A 16,376-nucleotide genomic window follows, 5' to 3' on the forward strand; every position below is an offset into this window, starting at 1 on the left:
CCACTGGCCGTTTTTTTACCTCTGCATGCCCCATTTTGGGGCCTTTTTTGCCGCTTTTCAGGCCTTTTTTTTTTTTTTTGCCCATTTCCATGGATTTTTTCAGCCCATTTTTTAGACTATTTTTTGGCCCATTTTTGACACTTTTTACATCCCATTTTGGGCCGAAAAAGCCTCAAAATCAGACTGAAAAAAGTCTGAAAAACGGGCAGAAGAAAGCCTTGAAAATGGGCTGGAAAAGGCTGGAAAAAGCCCCAAAAAAGGCCCGAAAATGGGGGGCGTGGAGGCCAAAAACTTTTTTTTTTATTTCCTCTTCTAAATTTAGGTGAGTCTTATAGTCGGGTGTGTCTTATAGTCTGAAAAATACAGTATACATAAAATAACATTGCACAGATTTAGCTGGAAACTAAGGTGTGGTTGATTAATTAGTGACCAGAGTCACTTGGTTGAATTGGCAGCTACAGAAATCAAACAAATAAATAAACCATTGGTGAGCTTCAGAAGGAACATAGTGCCTTCTTTCCAAGAGAATTAATGAAAATTTGAGATAAGCATCAAGAGTGAAAATGGGGGCTAGGTTCATTTATACACTGTATATACATCAAAATCTATAGTTCATGACAAAAGTTCAGGATTTTTAACAGTCTAATTTAAAAATAATTTAACAGTTTCAGGAGATGAAAGATAACCTTGATAACCTCCTAGTAATTTGCCACTAGTTTATGATTTCTCTTCTCCCCATTAGATATTTATCACTGTAATAAGACAAGCTTTCATGTAAGTGTGTATAAATGTAAAGTTTCCATTGCAGCTCTAAATGGAGTTAAGAGTTGAAAAATAGCACTTTGTTGTTACTTTCAGCATGTATTTGGCAAGGTAAGAAATGAGGGCAAGACTCCTGCTGTATTATGTTTCCCCTGCTTCTCCCATTTTACTTCATCAGAGTAAATCAGTTATATCATCAAATGAAATTGCTACACTAGGGACACTGATACTAGAATAACCATGAGAGAATGAAGTAGCTTTAAAGTTAATGAATGAAAAGTCATTCCATCTCATTCTCAAAATATCTCATTGGAATGTCTGTGGAGATTCTCAATTATCCATGTCATGGTTGTCCCAAAAGTCCTTTTTCCAAAAGGCAACTGGATCTTCTTGTCCTTTTTTTCCTTTGAAAATGTTTTGCTTCTCATACAAGAAGTTTCTTCAGAACTGTTCTCTCCCCTCACCTGCAGTTAATCAAAACTGGAAGAGGCAGTAGTGTCCCTGTCCTAGTTGTTCATAGCACACTCCTTGCTGTGGTCTGGATATGATGTAGGAATTTAAAAAATTGCTCACAATATAGATAAAGGTATGATATGTTGGCTGCGATGCCTTTCTTGCTTACTTGCTTTTTTGTAACCAGATTCATGTAATTTATTTTCCAAGGTTCATCTTCTCTTTGCTGCAAAAAATGGTCATCAGTGCATTATTAATATCAATTTTTAGCACTGTTAATATCACAGTGCTCATGGAGACTATCTTACAGCAATTTATTGAAAAAAACAGACAGACTGAAAGAGAAGAATGAAAAGAGGAGGAAGTTTTAACAGGTGCTAGAAAAATGTGTGCTATCCAGATGGGCCTGCTGTTGGCATCTTCCTGTAAAACAATTGAGAGGGTAAAAAAAGTTATGCATCTATCATAAAGCATGACTGATGATAGATTTGTAACTATTTTTCTTTGTCTCTGAATCACAGCACAAACTAGAAAAAAATAACTGACAATTTTTATAGGTATTCTATTTAGATTTTGTTTAACTTAACAGAGGTGTAGATGAAACAGCTGCAGTACATCAATACAATGCATGCAGGCTGGCTTTGGGTACTGTGTAAAATTACTGTACAGCTACTAAAATTTTAACTGGGAACATATCATTTTATTGACAGCCAGCTAGAAATGGACCAAGAAATGTTTCTGCTGAAAAAAATGTTTAAATGCATTGGTGTCCAAGAGGGAAGAGAAATCACAAAATGTCATGACGCGATGCGGAACTCATGACTTATTTAATTGCATCCTATGTCAAGACACAATGCATAAGGGCAATGTTTATGCTTGTGATATTTCAAGGCATATATGTGCGCCCAATATAAGCTCTACCCCCAAAATAAACCCGAATTAAGACCCCACCCACTCTGGGGTGCAAGGGTATGGATGGGGGTGGGGATGGAACTGTCCTACTACTTACTTTCGGACAGTTGTAGCTAGGCCTCACACACCACGACACTTGCCTTGCCAGACCATTTCTTCTGCCTGCAAGGCTTTCCTGATGGAACCAGAGCTCTGTTATTGGCTACAGAGGCCTTCAGGAAAGCCTTGCAAGCCTTACTGGCAGCAGAACTTCCTGAAGGCCTCTGACAACAAAGAGGAGGCAGGGGGCAACGCACGCAAGTGAGATGAGTCAGTGGATGACATCCCACCCGAAAATAAGACCTGGTGCCTTTTTTTGGTGGCAAAAAAATATAAGACCCAGTCCTATTTTCAGGGAAACACTGTATACACACACACACACACACACACACACACACAGTGTATATGCCTTGTAATGTCACAATATATATATATAGTATGTGTCTTTTCAATCTCAAGTCAACTACCAAAGGCCTAGGAGTTTGAGGGTTCTATGTTGTTCCTAGCACTTCACCCTTCTAGACAGAAAACTCTGATGTCATTCCTGGGATAGGATAGGATAGGATAGGATAGGATAGGATAGGATAGGATAGGATAGGATAGGATAGGATTGAACTGAACTGAACTGAACTGAACTGAACTGAACTGAACTTTTTTATTGGCCAAGTGTGATTGGACACAGAAGGAATTTGTCTTGGTGCATATGCTCTCAGTGTACATAAAAGAAAAGATATGTTCATCAAGAATCATAAGGTACAATGCTTAATGATAGTCATAGGGTACAAATAAGCAATCAGGAAACAATATCAATATAAATTGTAAGGATACAAGCAACAAAGTTACGGTCATACAGTCATAAATGGAAAGAGGGATCTATTGGATTTTCCAGTTTAGGAGTGTCTTTTAGTTTCCATATTCTTCCCAGTTGCTCTTTCAGGTCCTGGTACTTCTCCTACTCTTCTCCTACTCTTTTTTCCTGATGTTGCTGTCACTTGGCACTAGTACCTCTATCTCTACTGGTGTCTTCTGATCCTTAACTACCACTATGATGTCTCATGATTAGCCAGTACCTGCCTGGCCCATCAACTAGACATCATAGATCTATAAGTCTTACGGGATCCTATCCTATATTTTATACAATTTCCTATGCGGACTTTGAAAGGTTTAGCTTATACAGATGTTCCTGTATAATGCTAGTTCTAATTTTTCAAAATCATTCTATCCCAATCATAAATGCCTCAATCCTCTGAAGGTTAAGGGACCTCCAGTCCTATTCTGGTTCTGAGCTCAGTATAAAGAATTGGTTTCTTCTTTCAGAACTCTTAATTAATGGACATGAAAACCACATACCTGAAAAACTATTTTTTATACCAATCTGTTTGCAGCATAACATTGTGTTGGATATCAGGTTAAGAGCTTTTAACTAAGATGAAGTCTTAATTATGGTATGGCACCAACATCATAATGATTTATTTATGAAAACTCTATTCTTGCAGGTACCATTAGAATGGCTTGGTACCATTAGAATGGCTTAATATTTATCATCCTTGCACTTATATCTTCATGCTTTACAGTGAATATTATGTGAATCCATTTTAATAGTTGTATTATTATAAAACACCATATTTTTTAAAAAAAGGATGCTAAATTAAATATTTAAATATGTTTTTAGAAAAAAACAAAGAATGCTCTTCAGCTCCTGCTATTAACATCTTATAAATTTCATGATTTTGATATTGTAAATATGGTATTTCATATTCAAAATAAATTCAGTTTAACCTAGTACTTAAAATTTCTCACCAAAACACTGATTCAGAAATAGGTTATTCAAATCACTTGTTTAACAAGAGCACAAATCAAGGCCATTTCTTTTGCACAAAAACACCTGCAGTTATCAATCTGAAATTAGGCAGACAGAGGCAACTATTCTTTCAAATTGAAAGGCCCATAATTGTCATTTTAGAAAATAGACTCAAACACAAAAACATCTGCAAATATTTTTTTCTGAGACAGATTAGCATTATCATTTCAGAAAGATCTACTGGGAAGAAAATACAGCAATTTGAAAGTTACCTACATGGATCAACAAGATCTATGATTGATGTATATTCCTAAAAATAAATATAACTTGCATAATAATTTCTCCTCCATCATATCAACAAAGGAAATGTAATTATTACCATAGCTTGTAATAAATAATAGTAAAAGAACATTAGCATCATAAATATACACCAAACAGTTTTATTTGATGATAGTGATAATGTACTGAATACAAATTTAACAAATTATTTCTTTTTCTGTAACTGCAATAATTTTCTAGACATAGTGGCTGTGTGCATTTTCACCTTATATTTGGACAAAAAAATACAAACTCTATTATTCTAACGGCAAAATATTGTTGCATTCATCCTGGTGGGCTTCTCATGAGTAGTCCAGTTTAGGAAAAACACAGGACAAGTGTTTTCTCGGGATGAGGAAGCCTCGAGCTGACTCCAGACCTCTCTTTTATTAATTATCAAAATACAGCGTCATCAGAAGGCGTTATTATGGCTACACATCTCATATTACATACAAGAAATAGAAAAGCATCCATATATTCTCCTTATAGGTTTCACATTCTACCTATTACAGTAAATCACGTGAATTCTAGGAAAGCAATACTTAAGGTGCAAAACAAAACTTAACTCTGGCTGTGTTATCATATTTGGCTTTGTTCCCAGCATCCCATCACCTGCCAACAGAGAGGCCCCATTCTACAAGGAGATGTCTCTGCTTATGCAGGCACAGCCTATGTTATTAACAAAGAGAGAACGAATAGGGCCCTTCAGAGAGTATCCATATGAACCCGCTTTTCATAGTCAGATTAATTTGGTGCTAAGCTCCATACACGTGTCCAACCAGTTAAACTGGTCTATACATGTACTATGGCCACCGCATTCCCACAAAATATACAGGTAGCTGGGTTTATGTATTAATCCAAACGTTAATTTTAATACAAACCCAGTAAAAGTTCATTAAAAAACTATGGGAATTCAGGAGCTAGAAACTCAATCAGATCATGTTTAGAAAGTAAATAAGAGGATGTATTTGGGTTTAGGGTGGGGAGGTTGGTTGTGAAGAATTTGGGAGTTTGTATTTTTTATTTGGTCCTAAACATTCAGAACATATGTTGTGCAAGGAAATTATAACCATAATCCACATACATGAGGTGGTTGGTGCATTAACCACCTCATGTATGGTTACCCCAATCTCTTTCCGCCAAACTCTTGTTCTTAGTTTAATTTTTGTAATTGTAAGCTGTTTTTATAGTTATGATTGTAAAATGTTTGTGTTATATCTTTCTGAAAGCTACTCAGATTTGCCTTGAACTGTGAGATGGATAGATTTCATATTCATTGTAACTCTGCAAGGGTTTTTAGCTAATAAACATTTATTTTCAATCTCACAGAGGCAGAGAAGGGTTAGGATTTCATATCCCATATATTCCAATACATGTGATAGTATTTTAGAAGTTATTTCCAAAATGAAACTTGGGTTTCATTTCCTTCTCCCTTATGTTTCAATATGTATTTTGTGGTAAATGTTTAAATTCATCTAAAAGCTACTAGATTATCTGCATAATTTTGTATAAACATTTCAGAGGTTATTTTTAAAGAGTGCACCTTTATTTTTATAGAAGTTAATATTCAAAAATTGAGATTTCAGTTTGTGTAGCTAATGGGCATTGTTTAGAGCAAAGTCTGTTGTGAATTCCTTTGGCAATTGCTTGACTTGCTCTTTCCTCATAAAGAATGTATTGACAAGGAAGAGGCTAAAAAGGACAGATGGTTTGATTCCTTATGCATAATAGAGAATAGCAATAGCACTTAGATTTGTATTCCGCTTCATAGTTCTTTATAGCCCGCTCTGAGAAGTTTACAAATGTCAGCATATTGCCCCAACAATCTGGTTCCTCATTTTATTGATCTGGGAAGGATGAAAGGCTGAGTCAACCTTGAGCCAGTGAGGATCGAACGCCTGGCAGTGGGCAAAATCATCCTGCAATAGTGCATTCTAACCACTGCACTACCACAGAAAAGATGTAATAGTTTTAGTTTTTCAACTTTTGTTTTTAGAACCCATTTAAAGATGTCATACTGTAACTATTTGGGGTTGTTTGTTTTGCTATTATTTTTTACTTTTAGTTTTCTTCTCATGTCATCAATTTTTTATTTGTTTGTTGGGTTGTTGCTGTTCAGTCTCTTAACTTGTGTCTCACTCTTTGCAACCCCATGGATCATAGCACGATAGGATCTGTGAGCCTGAACTTGTCCTCTTGTTCTTTCCCATTATTTCAGTGTCAATCTATCATATCTAAAGGCTTTGTGAGACTTTCGGGACTTGGTTAGATTTAGAATATCTCTTTCAAACAATGTGTTTATTAAACAGGATTAAAAGTTAAAATATGTAGATAGGTTATTTGCCAAAACAAATAATCATATGAAGCTCATTGCCATCTTCTTGTGATATGTATTGAATGAACAAATATTGAGATAAATATGGTTGTGTGGCCTTATCATTAAATTTTTAAAAAGTGTTCTAAAAGAACGTTAGGAAACAATCCTAATTTATAAAAATTGAGAAAAGTTGTGTGAAATTCTCCACTTAATGTGGAGAATTGTACATTGTAAAATGTACATTTTATAACACATTTTATTTGCAAGTAGGTAATATTCAGATTTAACATCTTAAAAGAAAATATTATTTTGTGGTGGAATTATGCATATATATATATTTTCACTTATTTTCAGAACTTTCCTATGCTTGGATTTTTAATGAATACCCAACGTTTGTGCAAGAAGATAGTCGGAGATTTGTTTCTCAGGAAACTGGACATCTCTACATAGCTAAAGTAGAGCCATCTGATGTAGGAAATTATACCTGTGTCGTGACTAGTGCTGTAGCTAACACCAACACTCTTGGATCACCAACACCTTTGGTGCTACGGACTGATGGTATGCATTTATACAAATGTGGTGTAATCAAGTGTATATGATTTTATTGCCTACATAAATTTTTGGAAACCACAATTGTGTGGATATGTATAATTCTGAAACACACTCTGTAAATTTCCATAATATTTACTGTCGTGTTTTTTTCTAGCGAATGTTATTGTACCTCCTTATTCCTATTTATAAATAACTTCAATTGTAGCATGTATAATTAAGTGTGGAATTTTTCACTGTGCATAACACTCATAGACACTTTACTATAACCAATTAACGTCAAGGAATGATAGAGTGCAGCAGATGAAACATCACCTGCAAATTTTACTACCAGTGCGAAGGTATAGAGCAGGAATGGGATCATATGGAAAAAAACTAAGTATGCCAATTCTTTGGTTGATTTTTACTTACTTTTCTTGTTCATGCAAAGGGAGGGCCTCCCTTACTCCACCTTCAATACATCTTTCTCCCTTCACGACAACCACACAAATCCTTGATGATGGGAATTCAGAGATATCTAGATGTGCATTTCCATACACCAAAGGATTGTATACCGTTACGGCTTGTCATTTATACTAGCTGTTATTTCTATGTGTATAATAAATTACTTTTTCCACTTACTCAAAATTGCAATCAAGATCTGTAACAGTTCATCAGAGTTTTGCTGCTATTTCATTTTTACAGGCAGATGTGTTTATACATGCATGAAATATCAAGAAGCAATTGTGATGCAACAGAGAACCTTCAAAGTTACCTAGTTAATTGTTAAATTTTACTGCATTCTCTATTTTCTTATACTACATTTTCTAAAGTTAATAGGAGGTAAGTTGTGTCATGTCAGCTGTCAATCTAGGGATAAAGCAATGATTATAGAAGCTGTAATCTATCTCTACTTCAGTAGAACTCTTGTACAGTTGCTGATCAAGATGTTAAGTTTCTATCTATCTTTCCCTTTTCTGGTATAAAAGGTGTGATGGGGGAATATGAACCCAAAATAGAAGTTCAGTTTCCTGAAACAGTTCCTGCTGCTAAAGGATCAACTGTGAAACTAGAATGCTTTGCTCTTGGAAAGTAAGCATATCTATTTTATTTGTATAGAAAGAATTGGACATAGAATGTGCTTTTGCATATGTTGTACTTATTTGAACCAATTTTAAATGAAATACTGTAATAACGGATTACAAACTGAGGAACTTTTTATGAATGGACTATTTATTATATAATTATTCTAGATCACACTGTGTAGTAAGAAATGAACATAGATTTTATACTGTGCATTCAGTATTAACTTTATATAACAGAATCTTGAAGCTGGTTTAAATGGATTAACTGAGATACCAAAAAGCTGCAATAATTGATACTATTGGCCAAATTTATGTTTGATCTATATAAATTCAGAGAAATTGGCAGTAAAATTAAAATGAAACAGTGCATATTAGAAGATTTGATAAATGAAAAATTGAAAAGTTCTCAATTTATTATTAGCAAAGTTTATTCCTGGGACCAGATCAATAGAAGGATGAGTAGGAGATCAATTGTTCAGTGACATCTCTGTTTAAGCATAACATGGCTTCTCAAGGAGCAACAGGTGATTCAGAAAATGGCATACTGCTGGGGACATAATGAGCTTCATAGGGTTATTGATGCTGATAAAAAACATCTTGTAAACCAGGAGTGTCAAATTCAATTTCATTGAGGGCCGCATCCAGTTGTGTTTGATCTCAGGGGGCCAAGGTGGGTGTGGCCAGGATGGGCATGGCCAGCTCGACGTATTACAGGTGCCTGTGGTAATCTGAGCTCTCTGCCAGCAAAAATTAACACCCGAGCTCCATTTTCAGCTACGACAGCCTCCTGAAACCCTCTGCCAGTGAAAATGGAGCTTGGGGTGGGGGGGGGGCTGCACGCAGCCCGGTGAGCTCTGTTTCTGGCTGTGATGGCCTCCTGCAACCCTCTGCCAGTGAAAATGGAATTCGGGGGGCAACGCACAGGCCACCCAAGCTCTGTTTCTAGCTGTGATGGCCTCCTGCAACCCTCTGCCAGCGAAAACAGAGCTCAGGAGGTCACATGCTGTCCTCTTGAGCATCATTTTCTCTGGCAGAAGCACCACGAGCCAGGGTGCTTCTGCCAGGGTGGCCCTGCAGGCCCGATCTAAGCACCTCATGGGCCGAATCCGGCCCCCGGCCCTTGAGTTTGACACCCCTGTTGTAAACAGTCTTGTTTTCTTTTCCTCCTTTCCTTCCTTCCATCCATAATGTAGTAGATGGAAAGAGTGATTTCAATTATACTTTCATTCCATCTTTTTGAAGGCTTGTAGAAATTTGTCTAAAAAAATAAAAATCACCCTTCGGCAAATATAAACAATTAACTGACAACTTTCTTCCAAAAGCATACCAAACACTGTAAATTCCTTTCTAATATGTAAATTGTGATATTTTGCTTTTTTCTAAAAAAATATCAGATAATAATAATGTACAACATAATCTTTAAATTTCATTGCTGTAGTCCAGTTCCTCGAATTAACTGGAGAAGAACTGATGGGACACCATTTCCAAGCAAAGTAATGTTGAGAAAATCCAATGGCATGATTGAAATTCCCAATTTCCAGCAAGAAGATGCTGGTCTCTATGAGTGTATCACTGAAAATACTAGAGGGAAGAACGTTGCAAAGGGACGTCTCACATATTATGGTAAGCATTAAAAAAAAAAAACAGAGTTCTAAAAGTATTTAAGGAATATTCATTTGAGAGGTGCTACTATTTTTCATTTTTTTCCAACTGCAAAAAAACCCTTAGAAGGAATTTCAGCTAAAAGAGTGTGCAGCCCAATGTTATCCTGTGAGGCTTCGTGATTAAAGTTGGGCTTGAACCTGACCTCTCTAGAACCTGCCCAAAACTCTAACTCTGCAATGACATATAAAAATAAATGTGTTATATCAGTGATATAAGTGCGGATTCACTTTGAATACTAATTCACTATTTGCTTTTGATCCTCTTAATTTATCCTTTTTGTTCAAACGTTTAGAAGTTAGAGACTTGGTGAGAACTTCTATACACACACACACACACACACACACACACACACACACATATATTGCAAGCATTTGCAGATGATGATGTTGTGGTGTTGGAAGATCCATTGGAAGGGATAGAGTTAATGGGAAATGAAGTTGGTATGCTAGCTGAAGTTAAGATTAATAAATAAAAGACAAAGATATGGACATAGGAGCAAGCGGAATTGAATAGGATGGGGTTTAACATAGAGGAAAAAGTAAAATATTTGCTTGTTAACTTTATATATATATATATATACATATACATACATCATATATATATATATATATACATACATACACATATACACATATACATACATGTATATATATACATACACATATACATACATACATACATACATACATATATATATATATATATGTAGGTCTTTGGTTATTCGGGTCTTCTCCCACGTAAAATTGGAAGTGTCTTGGCAACGTTTCGACGAAGTCTCATTCGTCATCTTCAGGCTGGTGTTCTCGGCTTCGTGCTTCCAGGAGCACGTGCTTCTTCGTTGCTCCTGGAAGCACGAAGCCGAGAACACCAGCCTGAAGATGACGAATGAGACTTCGTCGAAACGTCGCCAAGACACTTCCAATTTTACGTGGGAGAAGACCCGAATAACCAAAGACCTACATACAAACACCCGCGAAAACCTCCTTGGATCGGTCTCCCGACTCTCAGCTGTTTCAGGCTTCCATTGCCTATTGCTGTGCGGGCCTCTGCTGCTTGCTGCAAAGAGGTAAATTGCTGGAGCAGATTTTTTTTTTTTTGTGCTAATCAAGCTATGTTGAAAATGAAAATGAAAGTAAAGCTTGCTTGTTTGCTGTTTGCTGCAACGAGGCAAAATTGCTGGGAGGCAGAGGCAGATTTCTTTTTCTTGTTTTCCTCACCAAAAAAGGTAGGTGCGTCTTAGAGTCCGAAAAATACGGTATATAAACTAGTCTTACCAGATTTGAAAATGTACTTTGCAGCTTGTTGCTTAATTTGGTTGAAGGAACGGGTGATGCTGAGGGATAAAAGGTTATTGGACTTAGAAGGGCACAATTTGAGATTTCGGTGGCATGCCTATTTATGGTATTACAAGATTTCAAAAATCATTTCATTAGATGTGCCATCCTGAGAATTTGGAATAAATATAAACTAGTTTATATCCAAAAATACCTTGCTGGATTTCTGAACAAGAAGCACATTATAAAAAAGAAATGGCAACTAGACAGAAGTGTTTAAGTATAGTGAATTGCTAGAATACTCCCAAAGTGTGGTTCTATTTAATTTTTTAAAAAATAATTTTGAAAAACTTAATAAAGCTGTTTTAAAAATTGAATTTGCCTTAACAGGGGCAGAAGTTTTGATTGGTATGAAATTTCTAATATTTTCAGTTGGCATTTCTTTGCTTTTTCTTTCTATTACTGAAAAATGACAGAAAAAAATTGCTTATACACTACTAACTTTCTGACTAAAGGTTCTGGATCTAAGATCTGTGTCAACCCATATAGGAATAAGAAAAAAAATGAAATAAAAGACAGAACAAATTAAAAATATTTGTTACTTCAGTTGTCTACATGTTTGGTGTCTTGCTTGCTATTGCTTCTCCCAGCAAGGGCTTCAACCCACATCTGTAGGTAGTTCTCAGCTTATGACCAAAATTGTGTGCAAAATTTCTGTTCCTAAGGAAAACAGTTTTTAAGTGACTTTTGCCCATTATGTGGCCTTTCTTGCCACAATTGTTAAGTGATTCACTGCAGTTGTTAAGGTAGTAACATGGTTGTTAAGTGAATCTGGCTTCCCCGTTGACTTGGCTTGTGAGAAGGTTGCAAAAGGAGATCACATGACCCCAGGGACACTGTAATCGTCATAAGTACGTATCAGTTGCCAAGCGTCCAAATTTTGATCATGTGATCACAATGATGCTGCAGCAGTTGTAAGTTTGAAAAATGGTCAGAAGACACTTTTTTTCAATGCCGTTGTAACTTCCAATGATCACTAAACGAATAGTTGTAAGTAGAGGATTACCTGTAGTTGTTCAATAGGTTCAGAGTATAGTGCTACAAAGTTCCTCCAGCCTTTTATAACTTAACTTCTTTTAATAGGCAGCTGCTAGATTTAATCTCTATTGATAAAAACAGAATTTAAAAGACCTATATTATTATGCTGCAACAGAATAATTAATTATCTGAAACTTTAATTTTATTTGCTTATTTTAATGCAAAAATCATACTTTCACAATTCCGCTACAAGACTATTGCACATGATCTGCTTTTTCTAAAACATTTTTTTGCAAATTATATGGGCATAATGCCATTCTTCTTCCTATTTTCTTCAATTCATTTTTGCTTAATAAAATATGAAATAGGCACTCTACAAAAATCCTCCTGCACATTTTAAAATATGCACCCACTGGATGCTAACAAAGTATATTGTTATTTTGTTGGGGGGAAAAAGCTGAAGTACTAGCTAAGTGTTAATTAGCAATTTTTATAAAACATTACTCCCCCAAAATGTAATTTTCCTTGTGAAAACTGCCAAGTTAAGTTATTTCACTTCCAGTTGAAAAGAAAATGCATAATGCAAGGAAGGCATATAGGAATATTTTAATATTTTTATTCTATAAAGCAGTATAGCAATGCAATATGTCTTGTATTCTGTAAATTAAAAAATAATTAATATAAATAAATTTAGCATTAAAACAGAAAAGCATTGCCAATCACAGCTGCTATTTAAGTAAATAGCATAAAACTGTTCATCTGCTGCTTGAAATAATAATACACAAAACAACAAAGATTAATTACCAGCAAATTTATCAACAATTTTAACTGGGGATTCAGGTGCATCATTGTATGCCAGTCATATAGTATTTTCTAATTTCTTAAGGTGATTATTTATTTTATTGGCCCTGAACTATGGTTCATGTCATAGGACCAATGCATTTCAATTATTTTCTTGTTTTGATTGCAAATATCAAATATTGATGTTGCCCCATTCTCCAATTCAGTGCAAATATTTTCCTGGGAATCAACCCACCTTAATGTAACCCAAATTGTTAAATCTAAAGTTGGAAAGCTTTCTTTCTTTCTTTCTTTCTTTCTTTCTTTCTTTCTTTCTTTCTTTCTTTCATTCATTCAGCCACCCATCTTATCAGATGGTAGGTCAACATTGATATGCACAATGTAATAAAGGCCTAAATCTCTGACTCTCCCTTTTATTATACAAGATGTATTAGTTCAATTGACAATACAAAGGATATAGGAAATAATTTAAGGACTGATTCTACCCATCAGCTGGAAACTTGGCCAAAAATTGATGTATTATGAATTTGTTGAATATTGACCTATTCAACAAAACACAAAAGCAATACATATCCTTTTTATTAAAATCATACAGATTCATAATAAAAACCTATTTTTTTGTGTAGAAATTCTACAGGATTCTGTAGAAAACTGCCACTTTAGATGATGTTTTCTTTATTAAGTGAACAAACAGCATCTTATTTGGATTTGGATTTCCGAACTAAACTTTGCAATTTAATTTAAAAGTCTGTGTTCCATTGCTTCTCCACCCACATTTTAGAAAATTTAAACGTACCACTTCCCTTTGTTAAGCAATCTTTCACACTACATTATTTTTCTCTATTCCAAAATTTTAATAGCCTATATTCATGTTTCTAAATATTCTTACCCATCACTATCTAAAATCACAGAAAGGCTTGGAGATATTGGCCCAGCAATTCCCTCTGTCACTTGGTCTGGCAGCTGGCTTTTCTCTGCTTGGTAAAACTTTTGATCTCTTGTCAACTTCAAAACCTCTAAGGAATCAAAATTGCTAAGTGTGTCTCGGGATCACCAGGCATTTTTTTCCTTTCTTAATTCATAAATCTTCAACAGCCTTCTTGTCTAGAGTCTATCTGAGACTGTGCAAGCCAATATGCCTCCCAATTCTTATTCCCAGAGTTTGTCTGAGAAAGGATTCTGCCTCTTAGGACAGTACAACAGCCTTTTTTCCCCGTCTCTTGCATACATTTTCCAATGTGAAAGTAGACTAAGCTAATCTCAATTTTTCCTCTCACTTAAGTAGCACAAAACTTTGGGGTTTCTTTGTGGATGTCTAACAGCCTGGAAGAATCCATAGTGAAATGGAAATATCATGTAGCTTACACACATATTTTAAAAAAGAAAAGGCTGGGGAAGAATCTTTTACTGGTGTCATAGTTACCTCTGTTTCAGAGCAATTACCTGTGTTACAGGCTTGGAGACTAAAATATGAAGAAGAGTTGCATGAATTGGGTATGGCTAGTCCAGAGAAAAGAAGAACTGGGGTGACATAATAGCAGCATTCCAATATTAGAGGAGTTGCCACAAAGAAGAAAGACAAGAAACAATGGATGGAAACTAATCCAAGAGAGAAGCAACCTAGAAATCAGGAGAAATTTTCTAACAGTGAGAACAGTCAACCAGTGGAATAACTTGCCTACAGAAGTTGTGGGTGCCCCATCACTGGAGACTTTTAAGAAGAGACTGGACGTCTGCTTGTTTGAAATGGTATAGGGCAGTGATGGCTAACCTTTTTGCCATAGAGTGTCAAAAGTGGGGGTAGCGCGGGAGGGGGGGTCACGTGTGTGTGTGCCCACATCCATAATTCTATGTGCCCCACCCCCTGTGCATGCCCCCCACAGTCCCCCTGCTTTTGGTACAATGGCACAGTGGGCCAGGTAGGCCCGTTTTTCACCCTCCCCAGGCTCCAGAGGCTTTCTAGGATCTGGGGAGGGAGAAAACAGCCTCCCCCCCCGGAGGCCCTCCGGAGGCCAGAAACGGCCCATTTCCCAACTTCCAGTGGGCCCGGAAGCCCCAAAATCAGCTGCTGGCACGTGCATACGCACTGGAACTGAGTTAGGGCAATGCTCACGTGCCCATAGATATGGCTCCGCATGCCACCTGTGGCACGCGTGCCATAAGTTCACCATCACGGGTATAGGGTCTCCTCTGTTTGAGCAGGGGTTGGACTAGAAGACCTCCAACATCCCTTTTGATTCTATTCTGTATTCTGTAATTTCTGGGTCACTTCCATGTCTATACACAAAATCAGCAGGTCAGTGCTGTTTGCCTATTTGATGTTGAACCACAATTTTGTGTGGTTGCAAGGTAATATACCATTATGTACTCTTCTGTTAGCCTTCATTTTTTTTCTGAAGGTCTGTGATTAATGAGAATCCACAACCCCACAAGACTTTTTACTACTTACTTTAAATCATAATTATCTTACTCTGTAATGCTTTCACTTGGAAAGATCCCCCCCCCCCGAAAGTTAAAGAATTAGTACTTTTGTACTGATCCATCTTCTAGGCCCAGATCAGAAGCAGCAATGTACAAAACAAATGGAAAATTAAAACATGGCCCTCTTAACACAAGGTAACAATACAAAGCAGTATTTAATTCTTTCACACTCAGAAGTTCAGTGAACTTTATTCGATTCTCTCTTCTTAGTTATAATAATGAGGATTTTTGCCTTGGAAAAAAAATGAAGTTTAAATCATCTTTAGAATCCCATAATTCCCAGGAGAGAGGCTGCATCTGTTGAAGAGCTTACATTTCTTGTTTTCTAGTCTGAGATTTTGCTGACCTGTAATATGTACCTAAATTTACACAATTCAGAAAACCCCAGAGGACATCTGGCTGGGATAATAGTTAAACGTGTTTCTTGAACTTTAGAAATAACATCTTGTAGCTAATGCAAGTTATTCTTCACAGAAAATATTATAAATAAGAATATCACCCAAAAAGATTTCACAACACTTTCCTTTGCCTTCTTTCTTTTATGTTTGGTCCATGAATGACTTTAGTAACTTTGGAAAGGAATGGAACCTGTTTCCCTTTGGTCCATCCTGGCCAAAATAATTTACATCTTGTTAGAGTTTTTCATGCCCCATATAATAGGAAAAGAGAATCAGGTTGTTCTAGTGGTTAAGCCACCAGGCTAGAAACCTGGAGACCCTGACTTTTATCCTGCCTTAGGCACAAAACCCGCTGGGGGACTCTGAAGAAGTGAAACTGGAATTGTTGTCTGCCCTTGGGAAAAGCAGTGGCAGCCAGGCAGAAATTATTCCCTTTCCCCGCAAGGCCAGGGTTGCTAATGCTTTTTCCCCAAAGTTTACAGCCCCAGAAAATTGAGAGGAGGT

The 16,376-nt window shown here is 36.3% G+C and overlaps 1 protein-coding gene across 2 annotated transcripts in view; it reads left to right on the plus strand.

Annotated features, from left to right (window-relative positions):
• CNTN3 (contactin 3) overlaps nt 1-16,376 on the plus strand; it is a 174,800-nt gene that overhangs the window by 92,445 nt on the left and 65,979 nt on the right. For both annotated transcript variants that reach the window (XM_034440553.3, XM_034440555.3), the window contains exons 4-6: nt 6,957-7,160; nt 8,120-8,222; nt 9,654-9,838. In XM_034440553.3, coding sequence (XP_034296444.2) covers nt 6,957-7,160; nt 8,120-8,222; nt 9,654-9,838 — 492 coding nt within the window. The remainder of the gene's footprint in view (nt 1-6,956; nt 7,161-8,119; nt 8,223-9,653; nt 9,839-16,376) is intronic.

This window comes from Pantherophis guttatus, chromosome 2 (genome assembly GCF_059756535.1).
Source record: "Pantherophis guttatus breed Tessera chromosome 2, ASM5975653v1, whole genome shotgun sequence".
Classification (NCBI taxonomy): Eukaryota; Metazoa; Chordata; class Lepidosauria; order Squamata; family Colubridae; genus Pantherophis; species Pantherophis guttatus.